Raw genomic sequence first — 21938 nt, forward strand, 5'->3', positions numbered from 1 at the left:
TCTGGTTTTAGTAGCAGAGTGATACTGGCCTCACAGAATGAATTTGGAAGTTTTCTTTTCTATTTTTGGAATAGTTTGAGAAGAATAAGTATTATCTCTTCTTTAAATGTTTGCCTGGGTGGATCAGTCTGTTAAACGTTTGCCCTTGGCTCAGGTCATGATCCCAGAGTGCTGGGATTGAGCTCTGCTTCGGGCTCCCTGCTCAGCCAGGGGCCTGCTTCTCCTTCTCTCTCTGCTGCTTCCCCTGTTTGTGCTCTCCTGCTCTCTTTCTCTGCCAAATAAATAAATAAACTCTTCAAATAAAAAAAGTAAATGTTTGGTGGAATTCACCTGTGAAGCTCTCTGGTCCTGGACTTTTGTTTCTTAGAAATTTTTTGATTACTGCTTCAAATTGCTAGTAATTGGTCAGTTCAAATTTTCTATTTCTTCCTGCTTCAGTTTCGGTAGGTTGTATGTTTCTTATTATGAATATTCTTATATATGTCTCCTGGTTCCAATATGTAAGAGCTTTCTAAGAACCTCCCATCCATTATTTTATCTATATAAAAAATAAGCAAATACTTTTACTGGAAGAGCATCCTTATAAGTTTACTTTGCAGGGTATATAGCCACTGCTTTTATATCTGTACACATTTATTCTCAATTTTTAAAAAATTAGTATCTGAATATTTTTATGAGAAACTTTCAATGCCCCAAAAAAGGGCATTTTCTGTTTCCTAAATCTCTCTAAAATACATATATTTACTTTTCAGGACCTGCAATGAAATCTCAAGGACATTTTCAGCCAGTTCTCCTCTCTCCTGCTAGGATTCCTGAGCTCAGTGTGGTATCCGAAACAAGTGATGGTGAGTTCCTGGTGCTCTTAGGAGAACCCTGGTGAACCATTGCCTGCCCAAAGCTTACAGTTGCCAAGGAGCTTGGAACCTACTTACACATTAGTCTTGTCTGACCTATTTCCAACTCTTCATCATTTCTCTGATGTGATATAACATCCCCGCCATAAAACCTTACTATCAAAAGCTTTGCCCAGAATATGAAGTATTCAGATGATATCATTCAAGACCTTATAGTCACCTGCAGGATTCTTGCCTATAAAATGCCATGGTGACCTAAAGACAATATATTTGCAGTGCAATTTTGATGGGAAGACAGCAAGGGACTAGTGCTATCCATCGGTTGATAGTTTCTAGGAGGGAGGATGTTTGCAAGGAGAAAGTAGAAGAAATACTGTCTGGCCCTCGAATGCTACTTATTTCATGCGGACAACGGCGAGAGGTAAAATGAGAAAAGACCTGCCCAGGCAAACACCCCAGTCACTTACAACATTCTTAAGGGCCCGCTCCATGCAAATGCTACTACATCAGGCAAGGCGGGTACTCACAAAGTAGACAGAAAACCTGCAAGACTTTGCACGGCAAACCCTTTGACAAAAGGAACCTTATTTTACTCCTTTCCTCACCCCCCGGAGCTCCTAGCATGTGACCTCATGCATATAGTACGATACATGCATATAAGTGCTCGCTTCAATGACTGACGAATGAATTATTGGGAAAAAAATAAATGAATGAGTGGGTCAGGAACCTGAATTTGGGATGCAGTGGTATTGATGACTTTATTGACTTAGGCAGCAAGGAGGCAGACTGAACAGAAAGCTAAGTCTGACTTGTAGGCCATTGTGTACTTGTGGGAATCCGTAGGAGGAAGGGGAGGGGACCCCCCCCCCTTGCTGTACCATTGCCATCCAGGGGTCCTACTCTCCTGGCTCCTGACTGTCATCAGCCAAACTCAGGCCGCCCAGCAGACCAGCAAGCGTGCCTCTCCCGGCATCTCCTACCCATTTGCAAGGGAAGGGACCCGTCCTCATCCCGCCCCGCACTGCAGCTTTACAGGTCCAGCCTCCGATGACTCCCATAGCACATCCGCATGTCCCTGGGAAAATGAAAGGAATGTGCTTCGACTTGGGGGCAATCTTGGTGAGAGCAGGAGGAGGAGAAGAGGGGGGGACAGAACGGGTGGATGGGAAGTGGATGGGCAGCGGAGGTAACCAGGATAGGGAGGAAGTTAAGGCAGGAGAACTCTTCCTTTATCTTCACCCCAGCTATCATTTAGCCCAGTTCTCGGACTTCTCTAGCTCCCCAACCCTGTCCTCAAAAAAAATCTTAAACAGAATAAATAAATGAAAATAAGCTGCTCTGTTCAGAGTAAAGGGGAGACTCTTCACCATCCCCCTGTCACTGAGCCCCCTTATGTCTGTGCCTGAGAGGACCTTCAGAACACGATTCAGATTCCTCGGGGTTACCCAAATCCCTCATTCTTAGGAATTCTTCATGAGGGAGCCAAGTTGCAAAAGGAGAGTAGGCTTGCCTAAGTTCCCCCAAATCGGCCGGTGGCCAGGACGCCAAGCCACACATCTCCCATTTCCAGTTAAGAACTCTTTTCCTCACTTGATGAGCATTTCCCCATCTCCCAGGCCCACTCTGTGGCCTGCCCAGTTTGTTGTTGGAATGGACTGCTCAGTTTGGATCTACAAACAAAGTAGAGCCAGATTCTGACATCTGAGGAAGCCAATATGCTTTCCTCAGGCCCTCTTAAAATTAAAGTGTGAGTACCCTCTAGTGGCAGAATGTTCCTCCAAGAACTTTTCCCAGGATTCCCAAATTTTTCCTAAGGCCCAGAAGAATGCCAACATTGGTGGGGGAGAGGCACATTGGAGCCAAATTGTGTGTTCCCCCCTCCCAGGACACACCCCCACGGGAAATAAATTTCTGTGAAGGCATATGTTTGTGTAAATTGTGCATGCTGATCCAAACCACGTACATGTCTGACTCGGTGTACAGGTTTTTCTCTCAAAATCTTTAATACAATAAGTGCTCCAGAAAGTCCGTACCTCTTCATCCCATAGACCCCTGCACTCTGAAAAACATGAAGTTAGAACAAAACCCACATTCTGAGAATAAACAAAGTCGGAGCTCTTTCCAATTCTATTGAAATACAGGCTAGGTTTTTTGACCAAAGATGGAATAAAACATGAAAAGAAATACAGTAAACAGAGTTTTCTCAGTACAGTCATGTCAAGCCTAGCACGAAGTAACCGAAATAGAGTAGAGTAGATAGCCAACCTTTCACTCCCTCCCGGGGCTGCACTGCCCTGTCTTACCTATGTCGAATACAAGGTGGTCATGCTGGTCTGAACGATGCTTCTGACCTTAAAATAATATCGGTTATAGAGTGATCTAGGTGACTGAAAGTCCCTTGTTATTACTTTAATGCCATCAGATTTCTTCCCCTTAGTCACAAACAGCTTTGCATTGTTTCACTGTGCTCAGCATGGGGAAAGTCCTGGTAGGGTCTGCCCCCTGCTAGTTGTTGCTGTCATTCCTTTTTTCTCGCCTGTTTCCTTATATTTGTCTAAAGAAGAGTACAGACCAGCCCAGGGGTTCCTCCTAGCTGCACAGCACTACCTGGGGAGCTTTCGAAAAAGCCCTGTGTCCAGAAATTCTGACTGAATTGATCTGGGAGTGAGGGTATCTGGGCTACTGTAGGTTCCCAGTGATGCTCTGTGCAGCCGGTGAAGAGAGCCAGCGTGCCGGCTGCACACGAGAGCGCCGGCGCCACGATGGCTCCTCCCACGTCACCTGTAAAAACAACCTGCTTCCTAGGACTGACGATAGGTGCTGGCTGCAGTCTGGCCCAAGTGAAAGACATCTTGGCTGAGCGAGTTTCCGAGCTTCCAGAGGAGAAAACTCAAACATACCGAGCCCTCCTGAAGCAGCTGAAGACTCTGGCGGGCCAGCAGATCCGGAATATGGCAGTATGTTCTGGGGGCCACTCATCACACACACTGCACCTATTTCTTTTTTTTTTTTTTAAGATTTTATTTATTTACTCAACAGACAATCACAAGTAGGCAGAGAGGCAGGCAGAGAGAGAGAGGAGGAAGCAGGTTCCCTGCTGAGCAGAGAGCCCGATGTGGGGCTCGATCCCAGGACCCTGGGATCAGGACCTGAGCCAAAGGCAGAGGCTTTAACCCATTGAGCCACCCAGGTGCACCTGCTCCTATTTCTTAATCTCAGCTGCAGTTTTGAAATAAGCACTGGCAAAATCAGTATGCAAAAAGGTCTAGCAGACTGAAGCGACAGGTACAATAAACAAACACTTAAAATTTAACAAACATTTAAGAATATATTTAAAAGAGGATTCTAAGTCAAATTCACTGTAATAGCCAAATAGCAATGCAAGTAGGGAAAGGAAGTCATAATTTTGCTAATTTCATAAGACTGTCAAAGAACCTAATTTAGTTTAAGGCTGCATTAACAGAAGGATTATACCTAAAATAAGGAGGGTAGCCTTCTCTACTCCATACTGTTCAGACCATAGCTGGAGAATAATGCTCAGATCTGAGAGTCACGCTTTAAAGTCTGGCTGTTTCTGACCTCAGAAGAAACAGAAGAGACATGGGTTTTCAAAATAGGCGTGTTCCCTCTGCTACATACCCCCAAATGGTATGTGAGAAATCCTTGGGATATGGGGTACCAAGGAAGCTTTTTCCTTTGAAAAAGCTCTTCCAGGGATTCCTCCTGCCAAGAACTCAGAGTAACACCTTGCAGCCTGGTGAGGAGATGATGGCAGGAGAGTGCAGGGCTGCAAACCACATCAGAAAGAGGAGTGGTGGGGACTGGGACAGCCAGAGGGATGGCGAGCGCTGCCTTCAAATATGTACAGACTCACGAGGATAGATGTGATTTACTTCGTATAGCCACAGAGGGTAGAAGTATGCCTGATAGGGAAAATCCAGGGAGATAAATTCAGCTCCGTGGAAACAAGAACTTGAACTTCAAGCTGTTCCTAGAGGAGTGGGGTTCCCTGTCCTCACCCGATGGTCCAGCCCAGACTGCAGCCACCCAAGGTGGTCACAGGAAGCGCCATCACTGCGTGGGGAGGAGAGTATTAAGTTGAATGGCCAGTCATTTCTCTCCCAAGTTCTGAGAGGCTGTAGACTCAGCCAGATCCCAGAAGAGGAAAAGCGCCACTCTCCCTCATTGGTTTGGGAGCCCAGGGCCCCAGCACAGCCACGGGAGGTCTGGCCTTGACGGAGGCAGTGTTAGACGCGGGACAGCAGCTCTGTAGCCGGTATCCCAGCCACCTGTGCTGCAGCCAAGGCTGAACAGGGGGTGGTTCCCAATGGGCCACTTGGCTTTGAATCTCAGTCCTGCCCCTTCCTAGCTGGGAGACGGGGCTCAACTTTCATAACTCCTCTGTGCCCAGCGTCTTCATCTGAAAAGTGGGATAATGGCATCAATTGCACTGGGCTGTTGAGAGAAGTGAGTGAGTGTGTGTGAAGGGGTAGAACGGACGGAATGCTGTGTGGGTGATAGTTACCGCCCGCTCCTTTCCCCATCCAAAAAAGTGGGTGGGAGTGGCCCCCCAGATGGTCGGAAAGGAGCCCCTCTGCAAACAAGACCAAGACTCCTTGGGACACTTTCACTGTGAGAGGAACTTAAGCAGGTGCTTGTGGGGCATAGGATCTGAGGGATAGAATGACCAAGGCTCTAACTATCTCTTCTTAGTCCTTAGGGGGACACATTATAAGTCGGCACTGCTATTCGGATCTGAATCCAGTTTTGGCTGTAGGCAATGCTACCCTCAATGTGATATCAGAAGGTAAGCTAGCCCAGAACTTTCTGAACTGGGCCTAGGACTTTCTGTCTTTTTAGGGAACGGCTATAAGTGAAAGCCCTGGTTTCTGGCTCTTGATCCAGCGCGGGGAACGCGGGCTCTGGAAGAAAGCACACGGAGGCTAGGGAGCGGCTGGTGCCTCCTGCTGGCTCCACACGCACACCCACACCACACCCGCCCCACCACAGCCTGTGACAACCCAGCCTGTGACAGCCGGGGTGGCGTGTGACAACCGAGCGGAAGGCTGTCTGCTGCCTGAGGACTGCTCCCTCCTCCTCCTCATGCGCACCCGGCTCAGGTGCTGGGTGTGAAGCCAGAGTCCAGGGAGGACACACTGCCCACACCACAGGCCCTCTGGGGACAGGAGGAAGGGAGTGACTAAGTTTGCATGCTGGCGGGAAACACCATTCCCATGGGACTGTTCCATGCAAAACTACCCCGGTCTCCTGGAAACGTTCCTCTCCCTCTGTGCTGCCGCCTCTCCAGGGATGGCCACGTGCCCCTTCACTGGGCGCTGTGCACCCGGCTGTGCCTCAGCTTGGGCACAGCCTGGCTCGTCCATCCAGCTGCCCAGCTGAGGTCACCTGCAGAGACAGACATGGGGTGGGGACCACTGTCTGCAACAGGCTGCCTCCGGGAGGCCTCTGCTTCTCCCTGTGGTCGCTCCCCCCGCCCCTCCCCGACAACCCATCAGACGCCCTCTCCTTCTGTCCACCCCACTCGGCCTGCCAGTCCTTTACCCCTCCTATGGGCAACGGTGTGCAGGGAAGCTATCAGTTGGCTCCCCACGTGAACTTTGGGGGTGTGTCTGACCCGGAATTATATCACAGGCGACTGTAACCCTCCCAAGGGGTTTGTTGGCCAAAATATGAGCCCATCCCTAAGTGGGGGGAGGTAGAGGAAAAGCTCTCGTGCCCCTATTCAGCTTGGCATGGGGCCTGCCCAGGAGGGAGGAGCTGAGAGGCCTGCCCCTGGCCCTGCCCTGTCAGCCATTCTCCTGAGTCCTCCCCGCCTGTGCCCAAGACAAACCCAGCCTGACCCCCAAAGACTAGGAAAGACGAAACGAAGACTCTGGAACATCAGGAGAGCAAGGACAGCATGGCCCCATGCAGAGCCCTCTGTGAATTAGTAGTCGTAGTACTCGTTGTAGGTAGTAGTACGCGTAGTACTCGTACTGGCAGCGTTCTTCTACTGGGGTGCTGGTCATTGCCTTTGGCTTAAGGTCTCCATTTTCCAGATTTGCCCAAGCCACGTCCACCCTGAACGCAGCCCAGCTCTGGCAAGGCTGGTGGATGAGCTCACCGACCCAGCAGCAGGACAGGCCAGGAAGGGTCAGCAGGGGCTCCTTTGGGCACCCCTGCCTCCTTCGGGACCACCCCTACATTCCAAGCAACATCTCACTGCTTTTGTCAGGGACAGAACCCACCACTGTGCCCACCGCTGTGGAGTCACAAACTACTTTTATAACAGGGGGTATGGCTCTGACTGCCACATTGTAACAGTTGGGCAGAAAGGGGGTTTTGTGAATTAATTTTAAGAGTGTAGGTATCCAGCAGCAGCAGCAGCAAGAACAGAAAGCAAATGCAAAGATTTGAGCTCTGCCAGTAGTGGAGATGACCCCTGTTTCTGCGGAAGCTAAGGCCTTCCCTTTGGTCACAGCGCTGAACGAGTTCAGTTAGTCCACCAGCCTCTGCCTGACTGGCCTGGGAGGGGGCCGGAGCCCCAGCTCACAGGACACACGAGTGCAGAGCAGCCACTGCCTCCCTCCCTGGGCCGGGGAATGAGGGAGCCCCGGACTGTCGTGCACACGGCCTGCTGCCTCACTTGGGGCAGAGGAAGGTGACCTTCTCTGCTTTGCCACCGACTTATCAGAGTACAGAATACTCAGGCATTCCTTGTTGCAGCTGAAAAGAAATATCATTTTCTTCAACAGAAGGTACACGGCAGATTCCCCTAAATGAACGTTTTCTTGCCGGGTTGGCAAGTGCAGACCTTAAGCCGGAGGAAATTTTGGAATCCGTGTACCTCCCTCACTCTCAAAAGGTAAGAATTGTGCCGGTGGCATTTGAGAGTAGTTTTCCCCTTCCCATGACTGAATGCAGTCATCGTTAGAAATCTGCAAACAGATGGAAGGAAAATAACTCAGCCCCGAAAACCTGTTTCCTGTCCACTTTGGCCCAGCGCCAGAGCCCTCAGACACCCTTGGGCAAGCAGCTCTGGGCTGTGGGTTTGGGGCTGTTGTTTCAGCTGTGGGGTGGGGCCCGTGAGGGCAGGCGCTGGTGCTTCCACACCGCTTTGTGTCTACAGATCGACTCTGGGAGGCGGAAATTAAAGCTCCCCGGCTATGGAAGGAGCCTCTCTGCCTGACCCACAAAGAGGCAGACGCCGGGGCTGGGCCTCCCCAACTCCCCCTCCAACTAGGAACAGAAGGGCCTCCAGATGTTTGCTAACACAGGCTATCTGGGGTTGACGTGACCACCCAGCTGGCTGTGGCATGGGTCCTCTGTCCTCACTCCGTGTTCCGTGTCGCTCCCCAAAACTGTACCTGAATCCAAGAGGACAGTCTTCAGAGAGAGGCAATTCAGCACACACACACACACACACACACACACACACACACACACACTGATCAAAAGCCAGGTGATAGCTTGGCTACACAGGAAGTCTTATATTAAGTCATGTTTTCAGCCAATGTGTCACCTTCATTTATTTTTCCTTGGCAGTGGAAACTTTGAGACGTGTTCTAGTCAAATGGGCATCTGAGTAAAGTCCCCAGACAGAAAACCAGGCTGACTCTAACACAGCGCCCTCCGTGGCCCCACAGATGGAAACACACTTGAGACGCAGGTCATCGCCACTAACTCCGCGTCACAACACACACAGTCACCGTCCCAAAGAGCCCAGTGGGGCAGACGTCACCCTCCTGACTCTTGTTCCTGATACAAGATTCCCTAGTCCACTGTTAGAAAGTTCTAGTTGACTCCTTTGTGAATTTTGCAAAGTGGAAACGTAGTCATTTCTACAAACTGAGAGCCGTGGTGGGTCTCTTTCACACTGTAAGCAAATTGCATTTGAAAGTGCCTGTGCTGGGAGGCACCTCCATCCTCACGAAGACAGAAGCATCTGGAGACTAGAGGGAAGAACTCCTGGAAACAGAGCACACGGACATGATCCCGGCATCTTGGCCTCAGGAAAAGTGTACAGTGATCCCCGTTCCTCAGGGGTATCAGGCACTGGAGCTGAGCCTTTGGTGGCCCCCAACTTGTCCTCTGATTGTGCCAAATGACTTTAGTGTTCCCTTGGGTTGAGTCTAAGCGATGAACTAGTGGCACCAAAAAGCAGAAACCATGCTCTTAGTTTTGACATGTCAAACGACCCCAAATGGTTCTTGTCTCCACAGTGGGAATTTGTGTCAGCCTTCCGACAGGCTCAGTGCCAGCAAAATGCCTTAGCCGATGTGAATGCTGGCATGCGAGTCCTCCTCAGGGAAGGCACAGACACCATTGAGGACCTGAGCATCTCCTATGGAGGGGTTGGGGCCACAACGATCAGCGCACAGAAATCCTGCCAGCAGCTCGTGGGGAGGTAAGCAGCAAACCCTGTACCCCAAAGGTGAAACTTAATTTAAAAAAAAAAAAAAGCGGAAACCTGGTTCTGGTCAGTGTTGTTAATAGCCCGGGGAAGATGGAAACTCCTATCTGTAGAACCACTGCCTGTTCTCTTGGTAATTTTGCTAATAAATCAAACCTCACTTGACTTTGAATAGCGAGGGACCACTCCTTGGGTGAGGGATATAACAAAACTGGCCTGGGACCACATTCAGCGGCAGCCCTCACACACACACCAGGATCCAGCAAACCCACACCAGCCGGTGTCCAAGGGCACTGATGGCTGCCGCTTGGGTCCACGCAATTTCTTCCTCAATAAAGGCCTGTCCAGTTCCTAATGGAATTGTCCCCAATGGGCTGTTTGTGTAATGCCTGGTCCCAGCATGGTCTGGCCCTCAGAGGTGCTTGGTTCATGTCGCAGTGAAACGGTCCTGTCCTCACTCTGCCATGACTCTCCGGTCCCTCAGTGCCTGGATTTTCCTGAAGGCCTTGGTTAGGTGATTTCTAAGTTCCCTTCCGACTCACAAAAGGAGACCTGGGGTTCTCTAAATTGTCGCTGTCCCATATCTAGTGCGTGCTGTGCAACTGAAACCTGCCTCGAGCTCGCCCCTTCCCTGCCTCCAACCCCCCCAGGCCCTGGAATGAGCTGATGCTGGAGGAAGCCTGCCAGCTGCTTCTGGAAGAAGTCTCCCTCCCAGGCTGGGCTCCAGGGGGGAAAGTGGAATTCAAGAGGTCTCTGGTGGTCAGTTTCTTCTTCAAATTCTACCTGGAAGTTCTGCAGGCACTGAAGAAGCTGGCGAAGTTCATGGCTGTAAGTGCTCTGGCGTTCTTGTCCTCCTTGGAGCCAAAAGCCTCAGCTTTTCCGCTCTTTTTGCAACCTGTCTTGTGGGCAGCCCGGGCCACTACCTGTCACCTGCTCTGAGTCAGGCCTTGTCCGTTCTCAGCCATCCCTCCTTCGGGCATTCTGCCCTGGAGGGCGACTATCTGAGGGCCAGCACGCCAGGCTGTCTGCATTTCACAGACATTCGCTGCATGCCCTGAGCAACACGGCGCCCTGCCTAGAGTGGACGATTGCTTTTTCTTTTCAACTCAGCTTTACTGAAGTATAATAACATATAATAAAATGCACCTATTTAAACTCAGTGAGTTTTAACAAATGTGCAAACCCACATAGCCTTCTCAAACAGGGTATAGAGCATTTTCATCACCCCCAAAACTACCTTTTGCCTCCTTGGTAGTCAATCCTTCCAGTCCTGTCCCCAGGCAACCTCCGATCTGCTTCATGGCATTAGAGATTAGGTTTGTCTCTTCTGAAGGTTTATATTCAATATAAAATGTCAGATAAAATTTTATTTTTCAAAAAAATATGAAAATTTATTTGTATGCAACTATTTAAGTGGCTGCTTTCTAGAATTTCTGATTGGAAACTTCTGGAATAAGTTAAGCACTCTCTCTTTCCTTCCCTCTGAATATAACTCTCACCCTATGCTGTACCCCCGTTTCCAACCACACCCCACCCGATGCTCCTCACATGGCCCACAGTGTTCCATTTCCGAGTACTCAGAGGTAGACCCCCACCAGCCACATTCACCAGGGCAATCATCGCTGCCATTCATTTCCGAGTCAAGACACTTGGTATGTTTCAGAAACCCGAGCGCCTTCCCAGTTTCACTGCCGCGTTGCTGAGAAAAGCCAGCAGGAGTGGGCTCTTTTGTGTACGGTGAACTCCAGCTCATTCTGGGCTGGCTGGCCCAGACCCCGATTTGCTTGCTTCTCCTGCTTTTACTCAGCTCTCTGACAGGCCTTTGCAGCCTCAAGGTGACTTGAGCACCAGACTGAGATCAGTCCAGTTCCTCCTTATGTGGAAAGGGAAGGAGAGCAAGATGCCTTCATACAAAGGGAGATCCTGGAAGGTGCTGTGGACTGTGGTCCTCCAGGCTGCTCTGGCCTTGTAATTTCTCAGATGCTTTAGCTGAGTCATTTCCACACACATCAAAGCCCAGTTTAATCACAGACTAATCAGTTCGTCTTTATTGTTTTGAATTGTCTCTCAGGACGGTCATCATTATCCCGAAATTTCAGACCAGTTCCTAAGTGCTCTAGAAGATTTCCCCATCACAGGACCGCAGGGAGTGCAGAGGTACCAGGTCAGTGAGTATAATTTAATCGAAAGCTGGAAAGTAAGAGAAAAGCTATAGCTCTGTGAACAAAGCAAGCACGTCAGAGTTGGGATTTCTAATTCTGACCTTCTTGTTTTTGCTGCTATGTTGCCCTTTGTTTGAGCTGAGTCAGGGAGACACTGAATCTAGGATCAGGCCTGAGCTACCACTATACACGCTTGAGGCTGAACCAGCCTGGAATGGTTTGACCACCTGACTAATAACCAATAATCTCTTCCGACCGATGTTCCTTGGGCATTTGTTTGAAGAGCACCCAAGCCAAGTGTGGAGGGAGCATCGAGTAGGACAGTAGCAAGGGTCAGCCTCCAGCCCTGATTGCCAAGGTCTGATCTCCAGCCCGCGCAACAGGAGCCCTGCCTGTACGTGAACCGTGCCCCCTCCTTGAAGGACAATTTAGAAAGTATCTATTATTCTCTGTTAGCACCCAGCCCCTCCCCCCACCCCATCTACACACAGATTGTCCCTGAGAAGAGTTCCAGAGCAAACCCTTTCTCCATCTCCCTTATCCTCCCAGTGATGTTTTTGGGCCACTTGCAGGGACAGCCTGCAAGTAGATCCAGGGGGACTCTACTGCCATTGGCTCTCCTCCCCTCTCCCCTACCCCAAACCCCATTCAAGTTGGCCCTTAAGCTTTTGGCTTTGATTTTGGTCCCCCACCATCAGGATTTATATCACTTTAGGCTTTATTATCATGATCACTTCAGCTGTGAACAGTTTGGTCATGAAAAAGGTAAGAAAGCAGACAGGGAGACCCTCTACATTCCAGAAAAAGTCCAGGGGAAGGACTCAGAAAAAGAAGATGCCAGAAGGAAAAGCTAGGGCGCCCTTTCACCTATTTCACAATGCTGCAAAAAGGTCGGCATTGCGACATAACCGACGGGACAATTCCCCAGTCTAGTTACATCATCAAATTGTCACATTTATCATCTGACCCACTCCAGGGCTTTTTGCCTGGGGGTGACTGATTTCTTAATCCTGAATCAGGAGTGTCGGTAATTGGCCCGAACACTCCTGGAGATTCAGGTTTCCCAGGGCAACTCTCATCTCCGTCTGCAGAGTGTGGATTCTTGCCAGGCCCTCCAAGACCCAGTGGGACGCCCCGTCATGCACCTCTCAGGTCTTAAACATGCGACAGGTGAAGCCATGTTTTGTGACGACATTCCGATGGCGGATAGAGAGCTTTTCATGGTTTTGGTGACCAGCACCAGAGCCCATGCAAAAATCATGTAAGTAAATGGGAAGCTTTCAAAAAAACTTGTAAAAGCACACCTGCAGTTTCCCACGGAAGAATGTGCCTGTTCCGCAGTGTCCTGAACCCAGAGATCCTAAAATTGAAAGAATAAAGAAAAGGTCACCATCCCCAGGAGGAGGAGCGGTGGGGATCTGGAAATGACCATTAAAAAGAGAGAACAAAAACAGTGGTTATGAGCTCCTTGCTTCTGTTCTAACCTCACAACTCTTCAGCTCTCTGCTGGAGCCCCAGGCACGGCTCCCAGGAGTAACTCTGAGTAGTGCGATACCCAGCTGGTGATAAAACCCCGAAATACTGCATTTCTGAATGGTAAATGCCCACTGTCCTAAACTTCCGAAGAAGGTCCCTTGCCACAGCCACACGGGCCCCAACTCCAGCTCCCCTCCAGCAGCTGAAGGGTTACCCTGACCCAGCAGGGAGCCTCCTGGATCCTGAGGCAGGTCAGCTGTTATTGGTCAGGACCTAAGCTGGACCAGTGGTTATATATTTTGATTTTCAACAATATTCTATCCCTCCCTTAGGTCTGGGGCCTTCAGAGTTTGCTGACTTCTATTTCTTAAATATTTATCTTTTTTCAGATCAATTGATTGGTCTGAGGCCCTTGAACTACCGGGGGTGGTTGATGTGGTAACAGCTGAGGACATTCCAGGCACCAACGGGACTGAGGAGGACAAGCTGATGGCTGCAGATGAGGTACAGGACGTGCCTTTTCAGGCGACTTTGTGCAGACAACCACCAAGGTGCCCCCTCAGCTGGTTTTCAGCCACCCCCCACCCCCACCCATTGGGGGATAGAAGTGCCAATTTTTACACCTCCTCTCTACACCTCACATTTTTATGCAGGCTTAGCAATTACATCGTAAAAATGACATTTATTGCAGAGAAGCGAGTCCTAGCCTTCCCACTGTGTGCTCAGTTGACCCTGGTCTGAAGAATAAATGTAGGACCTGGCTGTATCTGGAAAGAATACCCTAGAAAGAACTAGAAAGGAGAATACAAGAAATACAGCTACTCCGTTATTTATACTGACTTCCTCCCTTCCTGGACCAACCCCACATCCACACCCCACCCCCACGGACTCTTACACCCGCCATTTTGATAACAGTGCTCTTGCTCTCCTTGACCTTTTAGCTCAATTCTACAATCTTTCACTGAATACCTGCTTTTGGAACCAGGCTACCTTGGTTGCTGTTCTACCCTCACTACCTGTGTGCCTTTGGGTATCATTATCTGTAAAATGGGACTCATCATAGCATCAACCCCATGGTGTCGTTGTGAGATTTAAATGAGTTAATGCATGTGAAACGCTTACCACAGTGCTTGGCACCTGAAGGCTCTCCGTAAGGGTTAGCTAGTACGTCACATCTCCGTGAGTCACACAGACTGTTTCTCCCTCACCCATGAAACGAATCACTGTTCTCTTGGTTGCACTCCAGACCAAGAGGTCAGCTGTTGCTTAAGAGCTGTATTATCTGCTCGGGAGGCCATTACAAAATACCAGAGACTGGGTCACTTGGAAAAAAACAGAAATTTATTTTCTCACAGTTCTGGTGGCTGATCCCTCGAGATCAAGGCACTGGCAGGTTTGGTTCCTCCGGAGGCCTCTCTTCTTGCTTTGTGGGCGGCCATCCTCCCACTGTGTCCCCACACGACCTCGTCAGTGGGTGAGCCTCCCTGGTGTCCTTTCTCTTCTTGTAAGAACATCCGTCATATTGGACTGGATCGCCACCCTGACGACCTCACTTACATTTAATTACCCCTCTAGCGGCCCCGTCTCCAAATACCACCACATTGGAGATTCAGGGCTTCAACATACAAGTTTGGGAAGAAGAAGGGGACACAGTATAGCTCCTAACAGGAATCACTTTGCACAAAAAACACTTTCCTTATCTTTAAACTCTAAAATGATAAATGATACCATGAAGATGACACGTGAGAACGAAGCTTGACAGAGGACATAGCAGATTCAGGTTACAGCCAATCTCACACCCCCTCGGGGGCTGACATTCATTGAGTAAAATGGCCAGTGGAATCATCTGTAATATTTAAATTCTTTTTTCAATTGAAATGTTTGTTAGCCAAGCACATGTGGCTGAATGTGACCTCCAGTATGGTTATTATTGCTAAACAATGAGAATGAAGATACCAGCCACGGGTGAGTAAGACAGTTTCTACAGATATTCTTCTACCTGCTTCGTGCCCGTACCTTCCGCAGGTGCTCTGCGTGGGCCACATCGTCTGTGCTGTGGTTGCAGAGACCGATGTACAGGCAAAGAGCGCAGCTGAAAAGATAAAGATCACCTATGAAGATCTGGAGCCTGTGATCTTCACCATCAGCGTAAGCAGGGCTGGCTGGCTTCTTCCTGTAAGGGTGTAGAATCAAAAGCACCTTTGTAAATTTCTTTTTTATATTTTTTTAAATGCTTTATTTATTCATTTGAGAGAGAGAGTGAGAGCACCTGCATGGGGAGGGGCAGAGGGAGAAGCAGACTCCTCACTGAGCAGGGTCTGGATCCCTGTTCCTTGAGATCAGGACCTGAGCTGAAGGCAAATGCTTAACTGACTGAGCCACCCAGGCGCCCACCTTGGTAAATTTCTGAATGCAAGACTAATTCTAACTTTGTCTCTGGAAAAATCAGCTTTCTCTGGAAGGTATTACTCATATGAGTTGAAATTAGCATTGGCTGTAAGAAATGAGGGGACAAAGACACACCAAGAATTGAAGTTTCTTTCTCTTTCACATTCAGAAAATCTAGAAGTGGTCCGTCCAGGGCTTATGTGGGGTTCTATATGTGAGGGATCTGGGCTTCTTCTATCTAGTTGCTGCCTGGTTTCTGTACTCCAGGTCACACTTTGGTCCACAATAGCTGCAGAAGCTTTGGCCATTAAGTCCACATTCCAGAGAGCAGAGAGAGTGAGAGGTTGAAGAAAGGCATATCCCCTCCATGTAAAGACACTTCCCATATCTCATTGGTTAACACCTAGCCAGATGCCACACCTACCTGCAAGGGGAGCTGGGAAATGTAGGCTTTATGCCAGGTTGACTACATAGCCACCAAAAATTGGGGAAGGTGAGAAGAATGGATATTGAGAACGATCATGTATTCAAGGTGGGGCCCAAAAACAGAATGACTTTCACGATGGAATTCCACAGAAATTTCCACTCTTTATTTTTGGGTCTAACTGATGGAATGCGAATGCTATTTCCAAAGCAGAAAGAATGAAGTTAGAATAGGAAATTCAGATATAGACTGGGATTAGTAGGTTCTAACTCAATAAAGGGCAAGTGCAGAGTAATTGAGTTGAGAAAAGCTTTCTTATTTGTGCACTTGTGACAGAAAATAGAATTTTTTCAAAGGCCCAGTGAATTACTTGACATTTTAAAAAATGTGCCTAAAAGGTACAACTTGCTCAATATTCAAAGTGTTAAAAAGCTCATATTTCTTGATCTTTCTAAACCAAATGAATTCTGTTCCAAATTCCCATTTCGCCAAGTTTGCAAGAAGTTCACACCTTTTTCTTGACTCACTCTCTGTCCCTGGGTTGTACTCAGATTCTAATATCAGTTTTTGAAATCTCAATTCTAATCTCATTTCCTCAAGAGGAAATGACACCCAGAAGAAAAACCATGAAATATCCTGGGACTCAGAATGGTTAGAGATCTAGTGTTCTCTCAGTATGGGACTGAACAGAGTCAGCTAAAAATTTCTTTTGTGAACAACAGTAGATAACAAAATAATCGTGTATACCAATATTTACTCACTCATCCATCCATCCGTTCATTTCAATGACTGTATATATGAGAGACAGTGGAGGTAGTGGCTAAAAGCACAGTTTCTAGAACCAAACCACTAGATCTGAACCCTGGATGCACACCTGATAACCGTGTCACCTTCATTAGTTAAGGTGCCACAGTTTCTTCACCTGTAAAATGGAGGTAATAATAATAGCCACTTAATCCAGTAGTTACAAGACCAAATGAGATAATACATGGAAAGCACTTAGCACCCTGCCTAGCACACACTCAAACCTCACTAAGTAAAGCACATATTAAAGATTCCATGATCTCATGACATATTTCCAGTATAGCTATAAACGTGCTTCCCCATGAACTCAGTGATTCATTGACATCTTGGTGTAGCAGAAAGTGAGAAAGTCCACTATCTGGTACACACTTTCTGCTGCTTGGAGAAATCAAGTATTCCTCACCAGGCGAGAGGCTTCTGAAAGCCAAGCTGGGGCTTGAACACTGCTTCTGTCTCTTATTTGCAGCATGACTCTAAGAGAGGTATTTAAGCTCTCGAGGCCCAGTCTCTGCATCTGGAACTAACGTGAGAATGTGCGCACGTGCGCTGTGTGTTGTGCAGTGCTTGACACAAGGCAAGCAGTCAACAAATATTGGCTGTTCTCATTATCATCACAAAGAGCAAGATAGACCATGAACAGGAAGGCTATTGGAGAGTCAGAATGCGGGAGACAGGAGCCATTCGGAAGTACGGAAAATCAGGCCGGGCCTAAAGGCTCAGTGGAGAGGGGCTGTCAGTAGGTGAATCCACAGGGACTCGGAGTGGGACAGCTTCAGTGTTCACGTGTAATCAGTTCACGCTATCGTCAGAAAGAAAAGACAGAAGAAAGGGCTAGAAAGGCCCTTATGAGATTTGCCAAGAAATGAGCCCAAAGACATGAGCCTACTTCCTACCGTGTCTCCTGGGCCTTCTTGCCCAGAGATGTGTCAGGATTTGAGTCTTCTCCGTCCACTTGGCCTCAGCAATTTAGATCCCTGAGTTGGAGGTTCTTGTACATGAGCTACTAAGTCTGGCACAAGTGTTTTTCTTCAGGGAGAGCGTACAGAGGGAGGGCCTAGAACCTCACCCTCCTGCAGTTAGACCCATCACTGTTCCCTGGACACCCACCCTGAAGAGGAGAAATGAGTAATTATCGTCCTGGGCCATCACTGCACCCCCACATCTCATTTCTTGATGTTTCCCTAATCCTTCTTGTCAGTCTTGCCTGCAGTCTGAAGACAACCTTCTCACAACCATCTCGTCTATGCCACGAGCTCACGACTCTAGTACTTCCTTTGTTGATGACCCTTCGTGGCCATTTTGGGGGAGTTTACTGGCCTTTGATTAAGAAAAAAAAATTTTGCCATTGGAAGAAAAAAAGTTGTTTTAATTGGCTTGTGTTTTTTGCCTATCATTTAGGATGCCATAAAGCACAACTCATTCCTATGCCCTGAAAAAAAGCTTGAACAAGGAAATGTTGAGGAGGCATTTGAAAAAGTGGATCAAATTGTTGAAGGTAAGCCGTTCAGGATATTTATTTATTTATTTATTTATTTATCCCCAAATGAGACCTTTTTTATTTTCTTCCTCCATGCATTCCAAAACAAGAGAATCAAACTAAAGCAAACAAGCAACAACAAAACTAACAACCACAACATTGATAATAACAAAGATAGTTTTTCTTCTCCATTTTGTTAAGATGAACAACATTCGCCCAGTTTGGCCCAAAATCTAAGAAGTCATATTTGATTTCTCTCTTTCTTTAACTTTACATTCAATTCATCTTCAAGTTTTATAGGCTTCTCCTTCAAGATGTATCCCAAGCAGGAACATGCTTTCCCACCTCTGTAGCTCAGGATGTTTAACAGAATCTTTGCACAATTCTCTTCCAAAGTAGACATAGAGAGAATGTGATTTCCTCTCAGAAAGGGCATCCTCTAAAGACTCAGCACTTTGCCAAATTTCATTTCTCTCTCTTCCTCTCAGATTGTGTGTGTGTGTGCGCAGGCGCGTGCGTGCGCGTGTGTTGCCTTTAGAGGTTGGAGGGTGGGGAGCAACAGAATATATAGAAGAAAAATCCCTAGCATTTTGATTAGGCAAGAACAGAGGAATAGAACCATATAATCTGAACTTGTTGTCCAAAACTGTAGTCTCGGAAACAGATTGCCCTCAGCTGCCACAGGACAAATGCCTGACCCATCAGCTCTTTATTCCGAACGAATCCATTCTGGTCAGTCCACACCTTACCTGCTTTTGAATTCCTCCACATGGTAGTTTCCAATAGCACACACTTTCAAGAATCTCCCCACCTTGCACTTAACAGGAGAGGTCCATGTTGGAGGACAGGAACATTTTTATATGGAAACACAGAGAGTGCTTGTCATTCCGAAGGCCGAGGACAAAGAACTGGACATTTATGTGTCAACACAGGATCCAGCCCATGTGCAGGTGAGGTCCAGGATCACCTTTACCTTCCCAGCCTCCTAATTCCATCACGGCCTTCGATCCCCACAGCTTCGCAGTTGGCAGCCATTTTACCTGCAGGAACTTGATGTCCAGGTACTGGACACCAGTGGAGCAGCTAAGATACCAGAACCCTTTTATTGTTTCTGGTCGTGACAGGTAAATAAAACAAGTCGAGCAAGGTGACGGGGATTAAGAGTATACTTACCATGATGAACACTGAGTAATGTACAGAATTGTCGACTTACCATATTTCACCCCTGAAACTAACATAACACAGTATGTTAACTATACTGGAATTAAAACTAAATCAAATAAATCAAATTTAAAAAAAAAAACAGCCACAGTCACTTCAGATTTGAAGATTGCATTCACTTGCAGCATGCTTGCATGAGCTCTAGCACTAGATAACAACGCTAAATTGTATCTGTACATGACTTTTCTCTAAATAATCACTATGGATAATCTTTGGAGTGAACATATCACTTTATAGCACATTTTCATCTCCCAGTAACAAAGTGCCCTATGTTTTAGCTGCAAACATCTTTAGCAAGTTGTCCTGCGTTTGCTGATTTTAACCTTGTTGGGACTTCAGGTCTAGGCATTTGGCCATGATTCCAACTTCTGACAGGAAACTCAGGCAGTTTCCCTTCTGGAAAATACCATTTTTCAGCTGGAAAGGCTATTCTGTAAGATTAACGATGTTTACAAACTCAATAGAGCTCTGCAGGACAGATTTAGACTATCTTAGTTTTTTGTGGTTGTTGCTTTTTCTGACAGTAGGTGTGGTTGAATATTGCTATAATGTTTCAGAAAACAAAAGGCTTCTTTGCCATTTCTTATAAAAACTTTTCCATTCACCTCCCTTTTACAGAAAACAGTGTCCTCTACTTTAAACATCCCCATCAACAGGATCACCTGTCACGTCAAGCGGGTGGGCGGAGGGTTCGGCGGGAAGGTGGGAAGACCAGCTGTGTTCGGGGCTCTTGCAGCTGTGGGCGCTCTCAAGTAAGTGCGCTTGGGGAGACAGGAGGGTGTAAAATGTGCCAACTAAGGGTGAATCAGTGAATGAGCATCGCTGCTGCCATAACCACCTGAGTGTCCTTGGGCAATTCAGGCTCCTGTCTCTTTTTCTTTATAACTAGAGATACAATACTCACCCTCCTAGTGTTATCGGAAAAGTCGAATGTACATAGGACTGGAAAGAGGCTAACTTGCTATAGAAAGGTAAAGTGGTATTATTAGTTAAATAGCTCCAAGGCTGCGGCTGCCCTGTCCTTGAGCTTCAGGGAAAGTGACCCATTTAGGGGTGGGACAAGTGTCCCGTGAGTGTGGAACACCATGGGTGTGGGTCCTCCCCCACTTTTCCTTCCTCTCTAGCTGCAGACAGGGTGGAGTGAGGCAAGAAAGCTTCCCACCCTGCCTCTCTGCACCTGGGAAGGGCCGGCTAGTCAGTGTTTGCTTAACGACGGATGACATCCTCAAAGAAAGTTCCCAGGTTAACCTCAACCACAACACTTGCTCCTTTGCTGTCCACGTTGTTCAAGCTGCTGGCTTTTCTGTTCCTCGTTCATTCTCTGTGGCTGTTTCTTAGTAGTAACAAAGTACTGTCAGAGCCCAGGCAGCCCACAAAGTCCAAAGGTCCTGCTTCCTTTGACACATTCTGTGTAGTTCAGAGCTAGCTCCAAAGCATTCAGCCGCGTGTCTCATTCTGCAGTGAGCGGTGGAAGATCACAAGATCTGAATCCCATGTCCAGTTCTCTCCATAATGAACCTCTCTATTTGCACCCACCAAGTACCCAGCAAGGGATAATCAGCTCATCATACTCCTACCAGGCTTTGTGCCCTTAAGACCTCCGAGCATTACTGCACATCAGAATCATCCAGGGAGCACTTAAATCCCAATGCCTAGGCTGCCCCATGAAGATTCAGGCATCACCATATTTAAAATTACCCCAGGGGTGCCACTGTGCAGTTAAGTGTAGGAACCAGTGTCGTAAGCTACAGCCCTGCCTTCGCACACGTCTGGCATACAGTTAGTAGTTCCCAGAGTAGAGTTCCCCAACCGTTGATAAGACTCACCCAGGCTCCTAGAAATCCCAGACCCACCAAATCAGAATCACCAGGGGGTAGTTCCAGAAGCTTTCCATTTAACTGATGCTCCAAGCAGACTTCACCATTAAAAAACAACAACAACAACAACAAAAATCACACCCACACACATACAAGAAAAAAAAGAACAGGAAACTTTGTGCCAGAATTGTAGATTTCAACATGTACCTGAAAATAGCTGCATAAGAATCACTGAGAAGGGCACATGGGTGACTCCATGGTTAAAGCCTCTGCATTCGGCTCAGGTCATGATCCCAGGGATCATGGGATTGAGCCCCACATCAGGCTGTCTGCTCAGCAGGCAGCCTGCTTCCCCCTCTCTCTGTCTTTGCCTGCCTCTCTGCCTACTTGTGATCTCTGTCAAATAAATAAACAAAATCTTTAAAAAAAGAATCACTGAGAAAAATGCCAATTCTAGGCCCCTCCCTAACATATTGAATGACAGTCCTAGTGCTAAGACTCAAGAATCTGCATTTTCACCAACACACCAGATGATTCTTTTGTACTCCGCAGAGTCCAGGAACCGCTACCCTAGAGATACAGCAAGGCTAAAGCTCTGAGTACCCGAGGGCCCAGCTTGGCCAAGAGAGTAGCATTCATAGGCAGAGATGAAGATGCTAACCCAGCTGGCTAAGGGCTTGGCCTTGGTTTTGCAGTTGTGTTGCTAAGTTTGCATTTATCTATCCGCACTCCTATTCTTTTGTAGCTGGTGATGGGGATATGCAAAATGGCTGGATCTGGTCAAGCATCAAATCTGAAGCCATAAGAACACACGTTAGGGATGCCTGGGGGGCTCAGTCGGTTAAACATCTGTCTTCAGCTCAGGTCATGATCCCAGGGTCCTGGGATGAAGCCCCGCGTCG

At 47.8% G+C, this 21938-nt stretch overlaps 1 protein-coding gene across 1 annotated transcript in view; it reads left to right on the forward strand.

The window, feature by feature from the left end:
• Positions 1 to 21938, forward strand: part of LOC116597122 (aldehyde oxidase 2) — a 79239-nt gene that overhangs the window by 19731 nt on the left and 37570 nt on the right. The window contains exons 10-22 of the mRNA XM_032354367.1: positions 753 to 845; positions 3660 to 3811; positions 5568 to 5661; positions 7610 to 7719; positions 9077 to 9261; positions 9918 to 10095; positions 11339 to 11431; positions 12521 to 12690; positions 13295 to 13409; positions 14931 to 15053; positions 17920 to 18016; positions 18824 to 18948; positions 19838 to 19971. Of these exons, the coding sequence (XP_032210258.1) occupies positions 753 to 845; positions 3660 to 3811; positions 5568 to 5661; positions 7610 to 7719; positions 9077 to 9261; positions 9918 to 10095; positions 11339 to 11431; positions 12521 to 12690; positions 13295 to 13409; positions 14931 to 15053; positions 17920 to 18016; positions 18824 to 18948; positions 19838 to 19971 (1669 nt within the window). The remainder of the gene's footprint in view (positions 1 to 752; positions 846 to 3659; positions 3812 to 5567; positions 5662 to 7609; positions 7720 to 9076; positions 9262 to 9917; positions 10096 to 11338; positions 11432 to 12520; positions 12691 to 13294; positions 13410 to 14930; positions 15054 to 17919; positions 18017 to 18823; positions 18949 to 19837; positions 19972 to 21938) is intronic.

The sequence above is a fragment of the Mustela erminea genome, chromosome 8, assembly GCF_009829155.1.
Source record: "Mustela erminea isolate mMusErm1 chromosome 8, mMusErm1.Pri, whole genome shotgun sequence".
In the NCBI taxonomy this organism is placed as follows: Eukaryota; Metazoa; Chordata; class Mammalia; order Carnivora; family Mustelidae; genus Mustela; species Mustela erminea.